The sequence below is a fragment of the Acomys russatus genome, chromosome 31, assembly GCF_903995435.1.
Source record: "Acomys russatus chromosome 31, mAcoRus1.1, whole genome shotgun sequence".
Taxonomy (NCBI): Eukaryota; Metazoa; Chordata; class Mammalia; order Rodentia; family Muridae; genus Acomys; species Acomys russatus.
In genome coordinates this window covers 39,622,023-39,643,289 of record NC_067167.1, presented here as the reverse complement: position 1 = coordinate 39,643,289, position 21,267 = coordinate 39,622,023, and the positions used below count along the sequence as shown (strand labels likewise).

The window sequence follows — 21,267 nt, the reverse complement described above, 5'->3', positions numbered from 1 at the left end:
ACAGAGGGGACCTGATACGTAAGCATCCCATCCATGTCCTGGCCAGTGTAGCCAGCTGTTCGTGTGTGTGTGTGTGTGTGTGTCTTCTGCTGGCCTTCTTCAGCTGTACATGTGAGTGTGTGTGTGTGTGTGTGTGTGTGTGTGTGTGTGTGTGTGTGTATGAGTGTGTGTGTGTGTGTGTGTGTGTGTCTTCTGCTGGCCTTCTTCAGCTGTACATGTGAGTGTGTGTGTGTGTGTGTGTGTGTGTGAGTGTGTGTGTGTGTGTGTGTCTTCTGCTGGCCTTCTTCAGCTGTACATGTGAGTGTGTGTGTGAGTGTGTGTGTGTGTGTGTGTCTTCTGCTGGCCTTCTTCAGCTGTACATGTGAGTGTGTGTGTGTGTGTGTGTGTGTCTTCTGCTGGCCTTCTTCAGCTGTAAATGTGAGTGTGTGTGTGTGAGTGAGTGTGTGTGTGTGAGTGAGTGTGTGTGTGTGTGTGTGTGTGTGTGAGTGTGTGTGTCTTCTGCCGGCCGCCTTCTTCGCTCAGACCCATCCTTTCCTCTTCACTTTACACTACTGACTGTGCAGTTGCACCCCGGGAGTCATGCTTGCTGACCTTGAGGGGTTGCTCCTGACCTTTCCCCTCCTGCTTAGAATTGTTTGTTCAGCTCTGTGATCCTGAGCCAGTCCTTAAAGTTTACCTCCCCCATTCTTCCCTCTTGTGCTTACCCTTCTCAAATTAACTTTGTATCTCGTGTGTTTTTACCAGGTTCTGTCCTTTCCCGTTGCCCCGTCACTTAAAAATATGTGTTTATGATTCTTTTACACTTAATACAAAGCTTTAGACACATTTACTCTGTTTCTATGAGAGATTTTTTTGATCGGCCTAGTACAGATACCTCAAACTTTTAACAGGCCTGAGAAGATTTGTCTTGCCATCTCCGTAGCTATAACTTAGTTCTCCCAAAATGCAGTCATTCTCAACTCCCGTTTCTTACGTACTCTGTCTAATTCATTGGCAAGTCCTGTTTGTGGGTACGTTAAAAGGCTAGCATTGCACCGTCCTCATCGCGTTACCACCCAGTTAAAGCATGGTTATTTCCTTGCTTCTTGTACTTGATGCTAACTTGGTCTTCCTGAACTCTGGTCTACACAGCCAAGGTGAACCTTTTTATACATAGTGAAGTCATCTTAACTGTATGCTCAGAGTACTCTGATGGCTTTCAACCTCACAGTAACAGCCAAGGCTAGCATGTTAGTTACCAAGGTCCAGTGTGATCCAACCTTGATCAAGCCTCTTGGACCGCACTTTTAAAGTTTTCTTTCCCAGCACTCCTGCCACACTGGCCTTTTTACCTGTCTGTGAACATGACAGGTGTGCTGCTGGTTTAGGGTGCTCACACTTGCTCTCCCTCGTGCTTGGAAACCTCTCTTTTCTGATAGCCAAAAGGCTCACTGTCTTACTCACCACAGTCTGTTTAGACAACTCTTTCTTCCTTTTCTTTTCTTTTCTTTTTTAAGATTTATTTATTTATTATGGATACGGTGCTCTGCCTGCATGTACACCTGCACACCAGAAGAGGGCATTAGATCACATTATAGATGGTTGTGAGCCACCATGTGGCTGCTAGGAAGACAACTCTTTCAATTGAGGACTCCCCTGATGACGGTATCCCAACCCATCCCTCCCTTCCCAGTTCTTTTAACTTGCTTTATAGCTTCTAACCCTCTGTAGAAAGGAGTTGTGTATTTGATTATTTGTCCATCCCATGGGAAGGCAAACTTTGTGCACGGGTATGTCCTGGGTCTGACATGTCCTCCACAACCTTTGTCATAATGAGGAATCACCACATAAAAAGAGGCCTTGGGAGATAAAGATGGAGTCACGGTAGATGAGGGAGCCTTCCTTAGCGAGCACAGAAACGGACTGAGGCGCCTAGGAGCCTCTCCTCGTTGTTATGAACTTGGGTGCTCTGACAACATGAACAGGAAAGGGCTGCATTTGGAAGCCATGGTTTTGGGTGCTGGCTTGTCACCTGTAGCAACACAGGCATGGACATGCGATCTAACCTACCAAAGCCCAACTTCTGCATCTGCAGCGTGGGAGCTCGGGCGCTTCTTTTGTTGTTCTGTTGTTGTTTTGTTTTATTTTGTTTTTCTTTCTTTGTTTTTTAAGATTTATTTGTTTACACATCTGAGTACTCTCACCTGCATGTATGCTTGCACATCAGATCCCAGTACAGATGGCTGTGAGCCACCATGTGGATGCGGGGAATTGAACTCAGGACCTCTGGAAGAGCAGGCAGTGCTCTAAACCGCTGAGCCATCTCTCTAGCCCCTAGGGCTCTTCTTATTGGGGTGTGATTACAGAATTCAGCAACACCTGTGATGCAGATTCCCTGGTAATTGGTTGCTAATCTATCTGAAAAGCATGTGTGTTTATGCAAGATCAGTATTGAAGGGATAAAAAGAAAAGTTTAAGAACTTGCTAAAAGCCTTGAGTGAGAAGAGAGATTACAAAACAGAATCCAACATGAGTTCACTGCGTTATAAAATCACAATGTGTTTCCTGTCTCCATAGTCTTTGTATGCAGCCCAGGAGAGTAGACGCTTGGTAAATGCCCTGCTTCTTGCTGTGGCTTTTTAAAATTTTCGTTCCTGGGATTTTCCTCTGCGAAACATTTCATTTCCCACTGGCTGTTTATGGTTATTGTTTCAAGTTCATCAGAGTAATTAAATGACTTCTAAAATATAGATAATTATTAAGGAATGAAATTTTATTACCTCCTCCAAATAGATCAGTTCTTAATCACTCAGTTTTTTATTTTGTTGATTTTATGTTTTATCACACAGCCATGGGTTTTGCTGTGGCGTTCTCACATATGTATCACTGTATTGACCCCTCCCCTTCCCCACTGACCTCCCCTGGCTGGCCATACCAGAGCAGCAGGACCCCACATGGGCCTGACTGCACATGGGATCTCCTCACCAGCAACAACTTCCTAAACTTACATTTATTTTTTATTTTGTCCAGGAGATGTTCGCGTAAGAAGTCGAGCAGGATTTGAAACAGAAAGAAGAGGTTCCCATCCGTACATTGACTTTCGTATTTTTCACTGTATGTATTTACTTCATATTTTCAAAACTAAAATTTTTTATAATTTTATAACATAAATATATTTATAACACAATCTTAAATATAACATAAAAAGTCTTATAGTCTCTACAGCATTTAATTTTTAGGGAGAAAGAATACAAGGGAGGAAAAAATGCTGTATTATGTTTTGACCTTTTTTAAAACATTAGGTCATAAATTATACTATATTCCTAGATAACACTGATAAATAGAGATAACTAGCAGAGAGTAATTAGAACATTGTTGTTGACTCAGAGTCTCCTAGATCCCAGGCTATCTTCATACTCACCAAGGATGACCTTGAACTTCTGCTCTTTCTGCTTCTCTCTCCCTCCTGAGCACTGGATTACAGGTTTATTTAAAAATACTGGTAGAATGTTCTGTATTTTAAAAACAAACATTTTGTGTGTGTCTAGATCATAGTGGAGAGAAAGGGAAAACAAGTTTTAAAGCTCTTAAATACTGCATTGTTAAATCTGGTTTTTCATTAACACTAAAAAATGAGACCAACTTGACAGACTATAGAATGCATCCTAAATAATTCAGGCTATAAATGAGGTACAGAGGTGAGCCTGGCATTGTGAGTTGTCATGTGCTGATTCTGAGGAGTCAGGAGGTAGGACAGTGACGGTGAGCAGGGTCTCTGCTGGACACTCACCATCAGAGAAACAGAAACAGGCCTTCACAACCTACCAGGTTTGCTTGGAGTGCGGGCATAGGCGCTGCTAATAAAACATCTGTGTTTAGGTGAAACCCCAGAGTGCTTCATAAGGTAGAAATGAATCCAAACCCTGAAATACCTCAAGCACTGATTATGTCCAAGTGGTTGCAGGCTATAAAGACTATCCCAAGAACAGCTGCTAGTGACAGGAAAGTTGGGCTTTCCAATCTTGGCACGCACAGTAAGATTGTACAGGGACCCTGGGGCTGCCTTGAATCATCGCTGCTCCCTTAGTAACAAGTGACTCAGACCTACTTGGCATAGAATGCTACCTTTTAAAATGTAGATGAAGAAGTATTTTAAGCCTTTAGCAGAGTAACTCTGAAAGGAAAGCATGCTTAGGTGGGTCCTCATGTACCTGAAAACCAAAGTCAAAGACACAATAAGAAAAATAGTGAAAGAGGCAAAGCATACACCTGGGAAGGGACAATTAATAGCTTGTCAGTAATAATCCTTTCGTTTTCTTTTTGTATATGTGCTCCCCAACGGGAGCAGCAGCTGTGTGGGAGCGCTGGCCCAAGGCAGCCTCGTTGGCTTCTGAGTGTCCTGAGGCTAGGGGAACAGGACAATTTGGAGGAGAGGCTGACAGGAGGGACTGTGAGGTGAGGGCCAGCTAAGCACAGGCACACTGCACTTCCAAAGGAGCCAATAAGCTAGAAAAGAAAGACAGCTGTGACATGCTAGAAAAAAGTCAAAAGCAGAGCAAACGGACCACACTGCACATGAAAAACCACAGCTGGATCACACCCGAGAAAGACGGAGCATTCCAAAGAGCTCACCAGGCTAAATGGGAAGACCAATAACGTTTTCTAGGAGTGTAAGATTGCTTTAAGTTGAAGAAAATCATGTGATTCATTATGTTAGTAAGAATGGGATGGCCAATATAAAGATTAAATTCTATAGCTCTACAAGAAAAAGTTACTATAGAACCAGGCTTCTCTGCTCCTTCCTGGAACGGAGCAGGCTGGCCAGTTGCTGCAGAAAACAGCTTGCTGGTTAGTGACTGTTGACCCCTTCACTGAGCACATTCATGTACGTTGGTGGTATTCCTTTTGTTGATGGTATTAAAGATTTCATTACTGAATGACACTCCAGTAACAACGTGTTTGCTTTTTAAAAGGTTTTTTGCTTTATAAAATTACTTTGCTTGGTTCCATTTTTGTGGAACAGCTTTAAAACTATCAGTCTTTTAAAGCTTTTGAGGAAATGCTATAAAATCTTCTGGTACTCAGGGTGATGGAGAACCCGTCTCTGATGTTTACATTTATGGGTTCTGCTCTCTCATATGCCCTAAGAGTTTCACTAAATTTAATAAAAGAGGATTTGGGAAATAACATTGCTATAAAGGAAGTTGGAAGTTTTAAATAGGGGACAAAATGGTAAATTTTGGTGGGGAGGGGATAGTAGGCTTGATAAAACTACTCAGAGTGTCTCTAATGGAAAGGAATAGTAGAACGTTCTTGTATCATTAGGAAGCTAGCGAGACGTAACCCAGAACGTTACAGGGAGACATAAGTCAAGTGTGCCAGTGCTGGTGACAAGCATGCAGATCCTTGCACACTCCTTTTAGGAGTCGAATATTATCAGATTGGATGAAAAGTGGAAAGTGTAGCCTAAGGCCTGCATGCATGCTCCTGAAGCCTGGCCTGCTGCAGCCTTCACGGCTGCCATAACTCTCCAGACTCCTTCCTTGTAGAATGTCCCACCTCCTCCTAAGAGGTAGAGATAGCTGGGCTTATTCCTGTGGAAGCAAAGTTGTTCTTCACCTCCGCTCCCCATGAGGTGCCTTCTGATGGGCAGCCACAGCGGCATGCTCACTCACTTCTGGGGATCCTGGACCTGCAAAGACACCTACCTGCATGTAGTTGGGTTTGCAGGGTAAATTTAACCCTTCAGGAATACCTGGACCTTAAAAACAAACAAGCAAAAACAAAACCTCTATAATATGCTTTTTCTCTTACATCTATATTTTAAAATAATAGTACTTTTACAGTGACCAAAAAACATGCACACTGAAATAAAATTAGCTGGAGTATTCAAATTCTGGATGTGGACATATTATATTAATTGCACCCGGAATCTTCTCTGTCTGCAGCTCCTCAACCCTCTTTGCTATGCACCTCCTGACTTTTGCCTTCAGCTTGTTAATTTCCCTGCTGTAAAATTCTTGGCTGTTATTGTCCCTTTCTACTCAAATTTAGCCCATTGTTAGGCCCTATATGGTTTTGTGTTCTTCAGTAGCAGTGGTGTTTGTCTCCCCTCTGTCGTCTCTGGGCCTTCACTAACCCCCACTGTCCCTGACTCCTCTGGTAGTTTTCTTACTCCCCTGTTAGGCTTTTTCTCTCTTGTTTCTCTACTTAGCTCCTGGGATCAGGTCTTCTCAATGGGAGCAGGTGAGATACAGGAACGAGTCATGAACAGTTAGAGACGAGCTGTGTACTAGAGCCTGCACACTTTAGTTAGAGACCAGCTGTGCACAGGAGCCTGCACACTTTAGTTAGAGACCAGCTGTGCACAGGAGCCTGCACACTTTAGTTAGAGACCAGCTGTGCACTGGAGCCTGCACGCTGTAGTTAGAGACCAGCTGTGCACTGGAGCCTGCACGCTGTAGTTAGAGACAAGCTGTGCACTGGAGCCTGCACGCTGTAGTTAGAGACAAGCTGTGCACTGGAGCCTGCACGCTGTAGTTAGAGACCAGCTGTGCACTAGAGCCTGCACGCTGTAGTTAGAGACCAGCTGTGTACTGGAGCCTGCACGCTGTAGTTAGAAATGAGCTGTGCACTAGAGCCTGCACGCTGTAGTTAGAGACCAGCTGTGCACTGGAGCCTGCACGCTGTAGTTAGAGACCAGCTGTGCACTGGAGCCTGCACACTGTAGTTGGAAATGAGCTGTGTACTAGAGCCTGCACGCTGTAGTTAGAGACCAGCTGTGCACTGGAGCCTGCACGCTGTAGTTAGAGACAAGCTGTGCACTGGAGCCTGCACGCTGTAGTTAGAGACCAGCTGTGCACTAGAGCCTGCACGCTGTAGTTAAAGACCAGCTGTGCACTGGAGCCTGCATGCTTTAGTTAAGAGACCAGCTGTGCACTGGAGCCTGCACGCTGTAGTTAGAGACCAGCTGTGCACTGGAGCCTGCACGCTGTAGTTAGAGACCAGCTGTGCACTGGAGCCTGCACGCTGTAGTTAGAGACCAGCTGTGCACTGGAGCCTGCACGCTGTAGTTAGAGACCAGCTGTGCACTGGAGCCTGCATGCTTTAGTTAGAGACCAGCTGTGCACTAGAGCCTGCACGCTGTAGTTAGAGACACGCTGTGCACTGGAACCTGCACACTTTGGCTACTCTAATTGTATACTCTTCTCTGCTGTGCCTCCTTCTAATGATTGTTTTTCATGTGCTGCAATTATTTTTAAGTAGTAGATTTTTTTCCCTCTGTGTTGAGTAAATTCTGTACTAGATTTTCCTAGCAGCAAGGCATTCGGATGCTGCAGAGCCGAGCTTTTCTTGCATATGTGGCTTTATTCTTAACACTCCGTCAGCTCACATTCGGAAGGCCTATTCTCCTGTCGCCAGTTCAAGCCAGACAGCTACCAACTGGGGCACCATTACAGGCTCCAAAATGTTTTCTGTTGACGGAACCACCAACCAGAGAGCGTCCACGGGACCAACCTAAACCCCTACACCATGTAACAGCGTGGCCCTCTGCGGGACCTCTAACAGCAGGTGCAGGGGCTCCTCTGCCTACAGTGCTGGCCTTTGGGTCTCTTTTCCCTCTGGATGCCTTGTCTAGCCGCAATAGAAGATGTGCCCAGTCCTACTGTACTATGCCCAGGCAGGTTGATATCCATAGGAGGCCCCCCTCCCCTTCTCTGAGGAGAAAGGGAGGGGAACACAGTGGGCCATGCAGGGAGGAATTGAAAGGAAAGCTCTGATTGGAATGTAAAGTTAATTAATTAATTAATGAAAAAGGTGTTTCCTGTGTTTTGTTTTGTTTTTAAATCTGATGTAGGGAGTTTGGGAGTGTAGTTCAATCGTAGAGCATTTTCTTACTCAGTGTGTGTGTGTGTGTGTGTGTGTGTGTGTGTGTGTGTGTGTGTGTGTGTGTGCCGACAGGTGGCCTGGAACTTGTGCCTCTCTAATGTGGGTACGTTGCTGGCTCCTTAGCTTGCTTGTTCTAAATTGCGACAGCTTCTGCCTCAAAGGTGTTGCTAGGTTTCTGCTTTAAAAACAAAAAGCAAAAAAACAGAGAGATAACCAAAAGGAAAGCTCATTTCTGTTTCTTTTGAATTCAGTAGGCTGAAGCTTTGCTTCAAATAACCTACAGAGGGGTTATTTTTTTGTATTCTACTGGCCACGTATGGCTGGTCTCCTAAATTAATTGGACATGATAATATATGTCAATTCTCTTTTGGTTTGTGTTTGTGTCTTAAGGAGGTGTCTCACTAAAGTGCTTGCCATGTAAACATGAGTTTAGATCCTTAGCACCCTCATGAAAAGCAAGGTGTGGGAGAGCAAGCCTCAGATCCAAGATCTAAGGAAGTGGAGATGGGAGAACCCTGGAGCTTGCTGGTCAGCCATTTGAGTAAGTCGGTAATGTCTAGGCTCAGAAAGAGATCTCATCTCAAAAACAAGGTTGGAAAGGCTAGGGCTGTAGTGGACTGGTAGTGTGTGCCTCACATATATGAGGCCCTATGTTCAATACCAAGACAACCAAAAATAAAACAAAAAAGTGGAGGATGGCATTTGACATCCACCCCGACGTGTACACACACACGCACGCACGCACGTTCGCACGCGCGCGCACACATGAGAAGGGTGTGTACACACATTTCAGCTAACCCTTTGCCTGAAATTCAGCCATCTATTTCTTTATCTTTAATAGTTATAGGTGAGGATATAGCTCATTGGTAGAACTGTTGCTAGCATGTGTAAAGCCCTGGTTTTGTTTCCTAGTACCTCAGGTAATACAATTATAATCCTATTGTACATAGATTCTGGCATGCTTGTTAAATCATAATCAAAGTTGTCAGCTTGACTGTTTTCTCGATGGGATTTGCCAAAGCCCATTGACGTCACCAGACAGGGAATGTGGTTTTCTGCAGTGTCTGGAAGATGTAACACATGGAATACTTCTTTACAGGTTTTCCTGTCTACAGAAATGCCGTTATTTCCATTTCTTTCTCTTGCCTCACAGTAACGTTCCAGCCCGTGCAGATGTGTTTTGCCCACTATCTCTGATTTTATTCATTTTCCTCCCACAATGGCAGGAGTAGCAGGAGAACCAGGGCATTTACACTGCAGCCTCAGAGCTCTCAGCTTTCAGCTTTCAATTGTATGGTTTGGCTTTTTTGTTTCGTTTTGTTTGGGGCCTTTGGTTGTTGATGTTGTTTTGTGGCTCCCAGATTGGCCCTTAGGTTGTTGAACAGTCACTGCTGTCCTGCTGATCAAACACAGGGTGTGTTAGGCGCGCCATCTTGGCTCGTCCATTATTGTCGTTTTATTTCTCCTCTCCAGCAGCTCTATAAATATTTATATCACATTGAATGTGCCTTCAGCTAGTTAGAGGTACAGGGTCTTATTTGCATTTCCCCAAGGTAATCTTATTAGCTGTCAGCCAAGTTCAGGCTACTTGCTGCTTTTCTCTTGAGCCAAGACTTTTACATTGTCTTCTTTACAGCAACTGACTGTTAAAACATACAGAACTCTCATAGATGTTCCCGTGGTCCCTCGGTGCACTGGTTTGGGGCTATTTCCTTTCACCTTAACAAGGCTGCACTAAGCTTTGATTGTTTGCCTCATACTGACATGACATAAACACATCTGAGTCTGTGTGTACTTGAGATGTCCAGTACAGATCAGGCTGGGTGGACTGTCTTGAGTCAACTGGCTTCTATGTGTAACAGTGCCACGAGGGTGTCTGCTGTACTTAGGGCCTGCTGGCATGTTCTGTCTCGTGAGCATCGGTGTTTGCTTGGCACTTCCTTCACTGTATCTATCTTTGCTTTCTTCTTCATTTTCTTGTCACCTTCTTCACAAGCTTATTTTGATGATTTGCTAAAGTCTCTTTCTGTTCTGTAATTTAGTTTTTTACTCAGGCACGACCATCTAGCATGCACTTGTAGCTGTGCCATTATAGACTAAGACCATATTTTGTCTACAGTTTCTGTTGAATTAGTTGACTCTCACATATTTGTCTTGAAATCACACCTGCTTCCTTCAAAGACAGCATTCCTTGAATTCGCGGAGCTATCACTAGAAACAGGGCTGGCAAGATGGCACAGTTGGTAAAGGTACTTGTCACCAAGCTGAGTTTAATACCCAGGACACAAACACACACACACAGACACACACACACACACAGACACACACACACACACACACACACACACACACACACACAGTTTCCATGCTAGTGACCTGTGTTCCTACTCCTGTTGGTGACAGGTCCCTTAACAACTGGTTCTTGTGGAGTTGAACACTGCCATGTTTATGCATTGGGAAATGTTATACTAGTTTCCAGAATGTTCTCAGACACCTGTATTTAAGAACCATTGGTTGGGGCTAGGGAGATGGCTTAGGGGTTAAGAGCACTGGCTACTCTTCCAGAGGATCCGGGCTCAGATCCCCAGCACCCACATGGCAGCTCTCAACTATCTGTAACTCCAGTTCCAGGAGATCCAACCCCCTCACAAAGGCACATGCAGAGAAAACACCAGTGCACATAAAACTAAAGTAAATAAAGAACCGGTGGTTTTCATTGCTTTGACCCAGACTTGGAAAAAGCGAATATTGTAGATATCTTTGACAATTTCATTCCAGGCCAACTGGAGTGGATTGGACCTTAATCTTAACCCAGTGTAGCGGTGGTTGCTCTTTTGTGCTTTGCAGAACTAGCAAAGTTGAAGTTCACCCTGATACAGTTTTGCAGCTGCTCTTCGAAGGGAGTATGCGCTGAAGCTCTGCACTTCCTTCTCTTTCTCTTCCAGACCATTAATGGGGAACTAAGAAATCCATGCGATGGGTATAAAGCAGACCAGTCTGCGTGGGTTCGAGACCAGCCTGGGTTACAGAGCAAGTTCCAGGACAGCCAAAGCTACACAGAGACCCCTCTATGGAAAACCAGAAAGGAAGGAAGGAACCAAGCAAGCGAGTTTCGTGTGTCCATAGCTAAGCCCAAGCCTTAAGCCTGAGAAATGCCTACTCCACAGGGCAACCCTGTTTCCAGGAGCTTTGTATCTCTTCCTTAGTTATTAGACCGGCAGGACCATCGCTGACTGCAAACCACAGCTGTAAGATTGCTGAGGGGAGATCTTGCTGATGCACCTCACTCTCACTAGAGTTGCTCTAACCTGAGGTGGTGCGTGGCTCACGTGTTACTCATAATAAAGCTTGTGCTACATAGTCAGGTTAACGTCCTGCGAGACTTTTTTGAAACCTTGTCAATGTAGTTCTGAAGTATTTACATATACAGTGATTTTCACTATTAAATATGTAATCATGAAAAAGAAATCTGGTTCAAAACATAAAAAGTATAAGGTAATGTGTTTAAAGTATTTACTGTTTATAATTATCATTTGTAATACACATATAATTTATACTTTATATTTTTTGAGTGCTTGCTTCTTTCCCAGAAGCTGTGCCAAGACATCCTGTGTGTTACCTCACTTGCTCTCTGCCATCAGTCCTCAGGACTGTTTTACAGATACAGAGCTAAGGATCGTTCAGAGAGTGGTGATAGTGCAAGGGTTCAACCTCAGATGAGGCTTTACTCCAACGCCATCTTCATCCGCCCTGTTGGCTCGCTCTTCAGCACAGAGTAGCATTGCACACAGCAACCGAGAACAGTGTTTCTCCACCCGCCCATACATGCTAAGTGTCCCGTAGATAAATACAATTACTCATTTTTTAAAAAATGATTCACTTTTAGATACTGTTTTTTACTCTCCCCCCCCCCCCCTTTTTTTTTTTTTTTTTGAGAGAAACTAAGGGAAGGAAAGGAAAAGTTGCAGGAAGTATTTGGAATGTTTTATTCAGTCTTTGTTCAGCACAGTATCGCCCTAAACTAGAGTGAAAACTTTAAAGCATCTAGTTATAAAAATGAAGACGTTCTACACAGTCATTTCTCTTAGTGGTTGCAGGGCGCCCCCTTGTGGATTACTGCAGCGGGTGCTGGTCTGTGTTCGGAGGCCCTCTGGTAATAGCTCCCTAAGCTGTATCAGAATGTTGCCAACTGTGAAAGCCAGAATAAACCGGGAAGTAAGTAGTCCAAGCTCGGTGTGGCTGAGCTTTAATGAGACAGTTTAGTCTGCTGTCTGTCGTGTTGTGAAATGAATAATGACTCTTCGTGTAACAGAGTGAGCTCATCTGAGTATTGGTAACAGGGTTGGATTTTTGTGTAATTTGACCAGAGGGTGAGCTTTTTAGTAATTATCCAAATGAAGGATACTGGCTTCTTTCCCATTCCCTAACGCCTCCTCTTGTACGTATCCCTGACGACTGTTTTTCATCCTGCCTGCTCCCCCCATGTACAGCGGCATCAGATTTGACTAGATTGAAAGAAAAGCTCTGTGCAGGTCTTCCAGGACAGTTCTTTAATTTACTGTCTTTAATTTACTTATGGAATCTTACTCTTCAGCTGGGCTGTGTAGACTAGTGACAGAGGCTGTTTTACCGTTTCACTGGCCCTACTTCTGAGGACCTGTTGTAAGGAAGCCCGGCGTGTACAGGGATTTACACACACACATCTTGGGATTCTTTATGAGAAAAGTAGAAATCAGAAAAAGGCTAGTAGCCACCACCTTCCATGCACATGCACAGTGGCTTTCACATGCACAGAAATGTTTATGGCCTTCTGGCTTCCTCCAGCAGGTGGGCATGCAGAAGCCCACAGCCAGCCGTAATGCAGCCCGAGAGACCTTAGGATGCTCAGCCTAACTGGGATGTCTGCATCACATCCCTCCCTGTAGGGCTCAAAGATCCCCTTGAAAGAGGACTTACAAAGAGTGTAAGAGCCAGAAGGGATGCAGGATACCAGGAGAACAGCTGAGCCAAGTCCATAGGAACTCACAGAGACTGAGGCAGTGTTCACAGGACGTGCACAGAGGCAGTGTACGCAGGACGTGCACAGGGCGGCACCAGCCCTCTGCACGTGTATCCTGGCTTCCAGTTCAGTGTTTTTCATTTGTGTGCAAATGAGTGGGTGTCTGGTTCCTGCACGTTCTCTTGGGCTCTTTTTCTTCCCCCTGTTTTTTGTTTTTGTTTTTGTTTTTGTTTTTTTCTTGTCCAACTTCTCTGTGATAGTTTTTGTTTTATTTATATGTTACTTTGTTATATTTTAATAGTATCCCTTAGAAACCTGTTCTTTTTTAATGAGAGACAGAAAGAAAATGAGTAAAAAGAAAGAAAGATAGAAAGAAAGAAAGGGAGTAGATCTGGATGGGAGGAGTAAAGGGAGGGGAAATCATAATAAGGGTGTATTGTGTGATAGAAGAATGTGCTTTTAAAAATAAGAAATATACAAAGTAAAGAACATATCTCCTCAGTGTTTTGTGTTTGTGTGTGGGCACGTGCACTAGTGCCAGCGCCCAGGAAGGACTTACAGGTGGCTGTGACTGGTTTGCCCTAGTTTTTTGTTTTGTTTTGTTTATTTTAATAAAACACCCTGACAAGAGCAGCTGCAGGGAGAAAAGGCTTATTCCAGCTTGGCAGGGCCCATCGTGGCAGAGATGCAGTAGGTTTCAGGAAGATGGCCACATTTCCTCTCCTGAGTCAAGAAGCAGAGAGTAGTAAGTGTAGGCAAGTGTCCGGCTTCCTGTGGGTCCTCCCTTGATTAACGTAGTCAGGATAAGCCACCCTCCCACGGGTGTACATAAAGGCGTACGTAGGCTCCCTCCCCGAGAATTGTAGATTTTTTTCCTAATAGACTTGAAGGTGGGAAAAAAAATCTTGAGAGGATACATACCACATAGAAAGCAGCCATGAAAGTCAAGAGTGGCTGTGTCCTGTCAGACTCATGGCTTATGGTGGCCAAAGAAGAACACTGTTTACTGACAGGAAAACATGACTCCATGCCATAGCTCACACAGCTAACTCCTGGTCTTCGGACTGTCCACAGTTTCTATAAGAGAGACTTTCCTAGCACATTTCTAGTAGCAGAGGATGCTGTTGGTTGCTAAGTGTCATAGTCTAATTGTGGTGCTGAATAAATGCCTGTAAAAAGGACAATCCGAAGGTGAATAAGAAAATAGAGGAATTGAAAAATCCAAATTAGTGGGGCCAAGCACACAAAGAAAGCTGCTGTGGTGAAGGCATGCAGAGGGTTAAGCAGAGGTCTGAAGTTAAAATTGTGGAAGAAATGGACTAAGGAGCTGAGGTACAGAGTTAAATAACTCAAGCCAGTTGTTTCCTTTGATGCCAAAGACTGGGTTATTCTGACAGAGGCAAGGAAAGGTTGTTAGAGTCGGTGAGAGGACACACCGTTTCCAGTGAAGAGCCACAGAGCCCAGAGTTTTTCTCTTCAGAGCATTTTTTATTTCTATCCTTTAGAACCTTTCTAGGATATAAACAAATATATTGCCTATTCTTTTTCTTCTAGTTAGGATTATCTTTAAAACATTTAAAACTTTCATTAGGATTTAAGGTGTGTCATTACTGTAGTTGTTAATGTGACCTGTGTGCCGGGGATTTGGCTTTTCCGTGGTGAGACTAGGATTAGTGGGGAGTGCTGGCTCCCAGTGTTCACACTCACACAGAGCATTGAAGCACAGAATGAGAAGTCAGCAGTTAATGGAATTAAAATTTAACGCTGACTCTGAATCCAGATGCTTCTGTAGTTGTCCCAAGCTTTCCAGAACTGACCCTTTAATTCTTCAATTAGAAATAGAAATAAAGTACCTCTCCCACAAAGAACTTTTCATGGAAATTAATGAAAATTTAAAGTACTTGTATGTGAGGCTAGAGAAATGCCTCAGTGGTTAGGAGCACTGGCTACCCTTCAGCAAGACCTGGGTTTGATTCCCAGCATCTACATGATGGCTCACAGCCATCCTTCACCCCAGTCCCGGAAAGTCCAGTGTTCTTCTTGGTCCCCCATCAGTGCACACACCGGAAGCACATGCATGCATGCGTGCAGAGCACCCATCAGTGCACACACCAGAAGCACATGCATGCATGCCTGCAGAGCACCCATCAGTGCATACACCAGAAGCACATGCATGCGTGCAGAGCACCCATCGGTGCACACACCAGAAGCACATGCATACATGTGTGCAGAGCACCCATCGATGCACACACCGGAGGCACATGCATACATGCGTGCAGAGCACCCATCGGTGCACACACCGGAAGCACATGCATGTATGCCTGCAGAGCACCCATTGGTGCACACACCGGAAGCACATGCATGCATGCCTGCAGAGCACCCATCAGTGCATACACCAGAAGCACATGCATACATGCGTGCAGAGCACCCATCGGTGCACACACCGGAAGCACATGCATACATGCGTGCAGAGCACCCATCGGTGCACACACCGGAAGCACATGCATACATGCGTGCAGAGCACCCATCGGTGCACACACCGGAAGCACATGCATACATGTGTGCAGAGCACCCATACTCAGAAAATGAAGGGGAAACTGTAAGTGCTTGAACATAGCACCTCTTAAGTGCCAGCGTGGAACTTGACGGGGGTGGGGTGGGGAGGAGGAGGGGGGACGGTGTTACAGAAGCAACTAGTGCAGGTTTTCCCAGTTTTTTCATGGTTGCTCCCTTTCTTTCAGCTCAATCTGAAATTGAAGCCTCCGTCTCCGCCAGGAACATCAGAAGGTTACTGAGTTTTCCAGCGGTATCTCAGATCCTCGCGATTTTTTCGGGGTGCCACAGTTTCTAGTTCTCTAAACATTTTAGATGACGATTATAATGGACAAGCCAAGGTTTGTACAACTTCTTCAAAAAGATTTGAGTTGCTTGATAAATTTACTGGAGCCACCTCCAAAAAAAACTGATTTGGCCACTTTATTCCCGTCTGAACTGAGCCCCTCTTCATATTTTGGGGCTGTTTGCTTGTAAGTAGGTGTGACAACAGAGCAGGGAATTTTTCCGAGATAAAGCAGCGAGTGCGTTCGCATGTGTTATAACATTAAGTAATGAGTGGATCAACAGAACAGTCAACTGTGAGCTGCCACCGAGGTGCATGCTGGGAAGAGGACGAGCCTTGACCCGATCTGATGCTGTTGATGAGGAGGCTGGGTCTGTGCATCGCTAAGGATGCGTTCACCCAGGGCTCCAGAGAAACAGACCAGGGAGAAGGTTGGGTTAGTCTTAAGTAAAGCAGTATTTGTAAGAATTACTTACTTCGTTCTTAAAGGCATTACAGGAATTTTAAGTGAAATGGGTTTGGTTTTGATCAAATGGGATTGTATATAATCTTGAATTTTAATATATTTGAAGTTATTTGTTGCTTAAATTTTATAGGCTAGACCCCAGGGTGTCTTCTTTGAAGTTACTTTAAAGCTAAAGAAAAGAATCTTTCTCTTCTTGATAAGTCAGTGGGAAACTGTTGATCTTCTCTCTGAAGTTTAAAGAGCCCACAAACCCTGCTGTTTAGGTTAGAATAGTAACCTGTGTGTTATTGCTAGTTACTGATACTGTGTTTTAAATCTCCACAAGTGTCATACTAGTATTGCTTGTACTGTTTTATTCATTACTTTACACTGCGGTGAACTTTGAGATACAAAAAAAGCTTTTATTTTTTTAAAATTATTTATTTATTTATTTTGGTTTTTTTAAGACAATGTTTCTCTGTGTAGCCTTTGCTGTCCTGGACTCCCTTTGTAGACCAGGCTGGCCTCGAATTCACAGAGATCCATTTGCCTCTGTCCCCTTGAGTATTGGGATTAACGGTGTGCCCAGCTAGTACATATTATCCTAAGAGCAAATTGATTGATTCTATTGAAAATATTGAACGATATTTAAAAATTGGCAATAAATACCCCATAGGTCAGGAAAAGTGGTTAACCATCCACGTGTGGTCATGCACGCCTTTAATCACAGCACTAAAGAGGCAACGAGACACAGATCTCTGTCAGGTCAAGGCCTGCATACTGAGTTCCGGCACAGCCAGAGATGTACAGAGAGACCCTGTCTCAGAACAACCAAACAAAGCCTGGGCAGTGGTGACTGGACTGCAGTTTGGTGCGGGTTCGCTGTGGGTAGCCAGGTCCCAGACGTTGGACGCCTCAGTGAGCATCACAGCTTCCACTCTAGCTGAGCGAGTTGGTTATTTTTTGCCTGTTTCTCGGGTGCAAATAAAGATTGGGAACCACACCTAGTCAGCACATAGTGAGTGCTGTGGCCATTATAACTCCATTATAACTCCTTGCCAGACTTTTAAAATCTGGCTTGACAATAAATAGCACATGGGTTATATGATGGTGAATTATTTCAGAGGTAGACCGTCGGGACAGGCTAAAAGACTGTCCTGACCTATGTATAGTTAACTGAAAAACAACATAATGTGTTTCTAATGGCATTTATTCCTGTAGACAGTTTTTGAGCCACCGGGAAAAGTCATGACTAAAAAGAGAAGGAAAGTGTACTAGGGCAGTCCTGTAACCCCAGTGCTTGGGAGGCTGAGACAGGAGAATTTCCGTGAGTCGTAGCCCAGCCCAGCCTGCACAGTGGGACCCTGCCTCAAAACCTAGAGCGTAAAACGAATGAAGATCAATGGTCCTTGGTGTTTCGTAAAGCAAATGTTAACTTTGCTATGGACTGTGTGCAGAAAGTGGCCGCTACCGAGATTCACTTACAGTAGAAATCTTTGCTTTTCATTTCAGTGTATGCTGGAAAAAGTTGGAAATTGGAATTTTGATATCTTTCTGTTTGATAGACTAACAAATGGTAAGTGGAGCGATTGCCGTCCGTGAGTTTCTGTGCACACTGGACTCCTGCTGAAGCTCAGTGTGCTGTGTCCTTCCTGCGTTTAACGGGCTGTGAACTCAGTGCCAGCATTTGGTCCTTGATAGCGACTTTTCAAAAAGCCAACCAAAATCATTTCACCTTTTTTTTTTTTTTTTTAAGTCTTGTCAGCAACCAAAATCACCTCCATCATGACGTGGCCATATGGCAGGTACCACCACCACCTTTAGTGACTCAGCCCGCGTCTCATTGCAGCCTTGCTTTTTCCCTTTTCAGTTTCTTTACCTTGTGACTGTTTACGGGGAGTTTTCTGAAACAATATTCTCGTGCCAGCCCACAAGCTTTCTTCTTGCCCCCTTGCTCTCCCTGCCTCCTAACTGGCTGCCCTGCTGGAAAGACAGTTGGCCTTCCTCTAGGCTTTGTGGGTCTGTCTGTCTGTCTTTCTTTCTTTCTTTCTTTCTTTCTTTCTTTCTTTCTTTCTTTCTTTAATACAGGCAATGAAATATTAGATGGGCCACCTCCATTTCCTGACAACATAAACATGGCTTCAGCTATTATCACAAGATAATCACAGGTGGAGCAGTAGCAGCCATGACACTTTGAAAGGCTGAGAGCTCATAGCCTGTTCTTAGGCTGCTGGGATGCCTGCCATTCAGTGACATAGTCAGCTGTTCTTTTCTAAATTTGATTTTTTTTTTTTTTTTTTTTTAAAAAGCACACAATGTCCCAGTCAGGGGCTTAGGGTGAAAGCTAGTGAGCTTGACTGCATTCTGTGTCGGCCACACCTGCTGCTGATTTTCACTCCTTTCCTTAGACCGCCCGTTTGAACTGGCTTTATGGAGAAGGGGGCTGAATGACTTGGTCCCAGATTAAAAACTGCCTGTTGTTAGGCCCCCACCTTGGCTTTTATAGGATGCTGACTAGAGGCCCCGGGAAGCTACAGAGATTCTCTACTTGAAGAAATGTAGTTGAACAAATGGCCAGGGGGGAAAAATGTTCTTCAGCTTGCGTTGTGTAGTTGGAATGGTTTCCTTTCAGAGCTCGAATCCTGTAGGACTGGTGTTCACCGGACCCAGCTTCAGCCGCTCTCTTCCCTTACTCACTCACTGGTGTGTTGTGTTTCTGACTCTGGTGCTCTCAGTGAGATAGGGGAGAGGACGGGCAGAGAAAGTGGCTGCCCCAGGACAGGTGCACCTCACCTCCTTACCTGCTCCAGGAGGAGAGCCGTTGCTGTCTGACATCCTCTTACAGGGAGTGGACGGGGTGTGCCTGTTGCTCCTGACAGCCTCTGGCTTGCTGCAGGGAGAAGGGGCAGCCTGTGTTGCAGCCCAAGGTCTCGTGGGAAATTAATTTCTAAAAACTAGTGAGTGTCATGACATCTTAGGTGCTTTTTTTTTTTTTTTTTAGATCCTGAGACACAGTCTTTTTCTGTAGTCCTGATCTAGGCTGGCCTCATGCTCACAGAGCTCTTCCTGCCTCCCCTCCCAGGGGATGGCATTAAAGATCTGCGCTACCGTACCTGGCTCATTGGCATTCAATTTCAGGATTTTTTTTTCCATACGGAAATGATATTTTATCTTTAAAAAGAATCTTGGGTCTGGCAAAATGGCTTTGCAACCAAGCCAGCGCACACATGAGTCTTCTGCTCTGGGCCCACATGGCAGAAAGCAAGAGTGACTTCTACAAGTTGTCCTCCAACATCCACAGCATGGCATGTGTGCCCACACGTCTCTGTGTGACCGTGTCTGTGTCTGTAAAAGATCTGTGTGGGCCAGCAAGATGGTGGAGCAAATGAAGACACTTGCTTTAAAAGCCTGCTGACCGGGATTTAGTCCCCAGCAAAGATGGGAGAACTGGTTCCTCGAAGCCGTTCTCTGACACGCATGCACACATGTGCTCCCATCATGCATGGTTGTGCCAGCACACAATGATAAACAATGCTGTGTTTTAGAAAACCTCTTTATGGCCTTGCCCAGTCTTGCTAATACTCTGAAAATGTTTACGTGTACTCAACTATAGGTTCTGTTGATAGTGATTTAATGAGTTTTTAGTTAATTCTCATAAATAAATTCTTAGTGTGGGATTTTTATATATTTTCGCAAGAATCATAGACTTCAGAAGACACTAGAATCACGTGTGTTACTATTATCCGTGATGCAGTAACCTATGAGATTAAAGCCATTTAAAGTAGTCAGTTTAAATGTTAACATAGCATGTTTGTTCTATATGCAAAGTCCGTAAAATCCTGAGGAATAGAATAGAATATATACAACCTGGAGAGCTTTTGTCAGCGAAGGGAGCAATAAACCTAGCAAAGACGGTGATGCAGAGAACAGGGATGAGCACTGGCAGCATGTGCTGGGGAGTGGGGAGCCGTGAGGGACCTGCAGCATGCTGACAGCATGTGCTGGGAAGTGGGGGACCCTGAGGGATGTGCAGCATGCTGACAGCATGTGATGGGGAGTAGGGAGCTGTAAGGGACCTGCAGCATGCTGAATGTTGCTGGGGCATCATAGGAAAAAGAGACAGGAGCACATGGGTTGATGAGGTGAAATGTGTCCAAGGGACCAGTTCTGTCTTTGAAGAAATATGGATAACTTAGTGTTTAAGGAAAGGGAAACTTAGAGGCCTTTGGGGGTGGTTTGTTTGTTTGTTTGTCTTTCTGTGAAGTCTGAGGCTGTGGAACATGAAGGAAGAAATGGGAAATAAGCATGTTAAAATTTAAGAGGAATGGCAAGGTCTGTAAACAGGTGCTTTGTAAAGTGAGAGAGATCACTGGTAAAGCAATGAGTTTGGATGGCAGTGCCCATCAGCACTGCACAGTGGTAACATCCGTGAGGCTGCCTGTGCCCACGAGCTCTCAGATTTTCTGCTCTAGCACAGAAAAGGTGAGGGGCTCAGCTCGGATCTTTGGCCCTGGGGACCTGGAGGTGATTGCCCCCTTCTAGCGCTTTCCCAGTAAAAGCAAGCACAGTTGTCACCTCAGAAGGTTGCTGCCGAAGCTGTCTGCTGTGGGTCTGTACTCACTTCTGTGAAATGCTCATAAAGTGAGATTGGCTTGTTCACTGTGGGTCAGTGTCCCTGTATTCTACGATTGAGCATTATTTTGATGCCTTAAAAAAAAAATTAACCTGAAAATCCTTAAAAGCTTTTATTATTTTTTTTTTTTCCTTAGAATGGAATGAAGATGTTAACATTGAATGTGTGTAAATAACTATTGAAGTAGAGGCTGCAGCCTTAGTAGTGCAGCGTGGGCGTGGATGCCGCCTCCGCGGTCATGGCCACGGTCTGACTGCGGACAGTTGCCTTGTAGCCTTGCGTGTCTAACATGGCCTCTCCTCTTTCTTTTCTAGGCAATAGTCTAGTAAGCTTAACCTTCCATTTATTTAGTCTTCATGGATTGATTGAGTACTTCCATTTAGATATGGTGAAACTCCGTCGATTTTTAGGTAAGTGATTCTAATTGTACAAGAATTTGTGTAATTGTCACTCAGCTCTAACAGACTGTTTAGGATCACAGC

General features: G+C 44.6%; 1 protein-coding gene across 1 annotated transcript in view; it reads left to right on the top strand.

Moving 5' to 3' along the window:
- Pde7a (phosphodiesterase 7A) overlaps window positions 1-21,267 on the top strand; it is a 77,291-nt gene that overhangs the window by 44,130 nt on the left and 11,894 nt on the right. Inside the window, 5 exon segments of the mRNA XM_051172651.1 lie at window positions 3,010-3,093; window positions 15,610-15,665; window positions 15,667-15,762; window positions 17,665-17,728; window positions 21,100-21,195. Of these exon segments, the coding sequence (XP_051028608.1) occupies window positions 3,010-3,093; window positions 15,610-15,665; window positions 15,667-15,762; window positions 17,665-17,728; window positions 21,100-21,195 (396 nt within the window).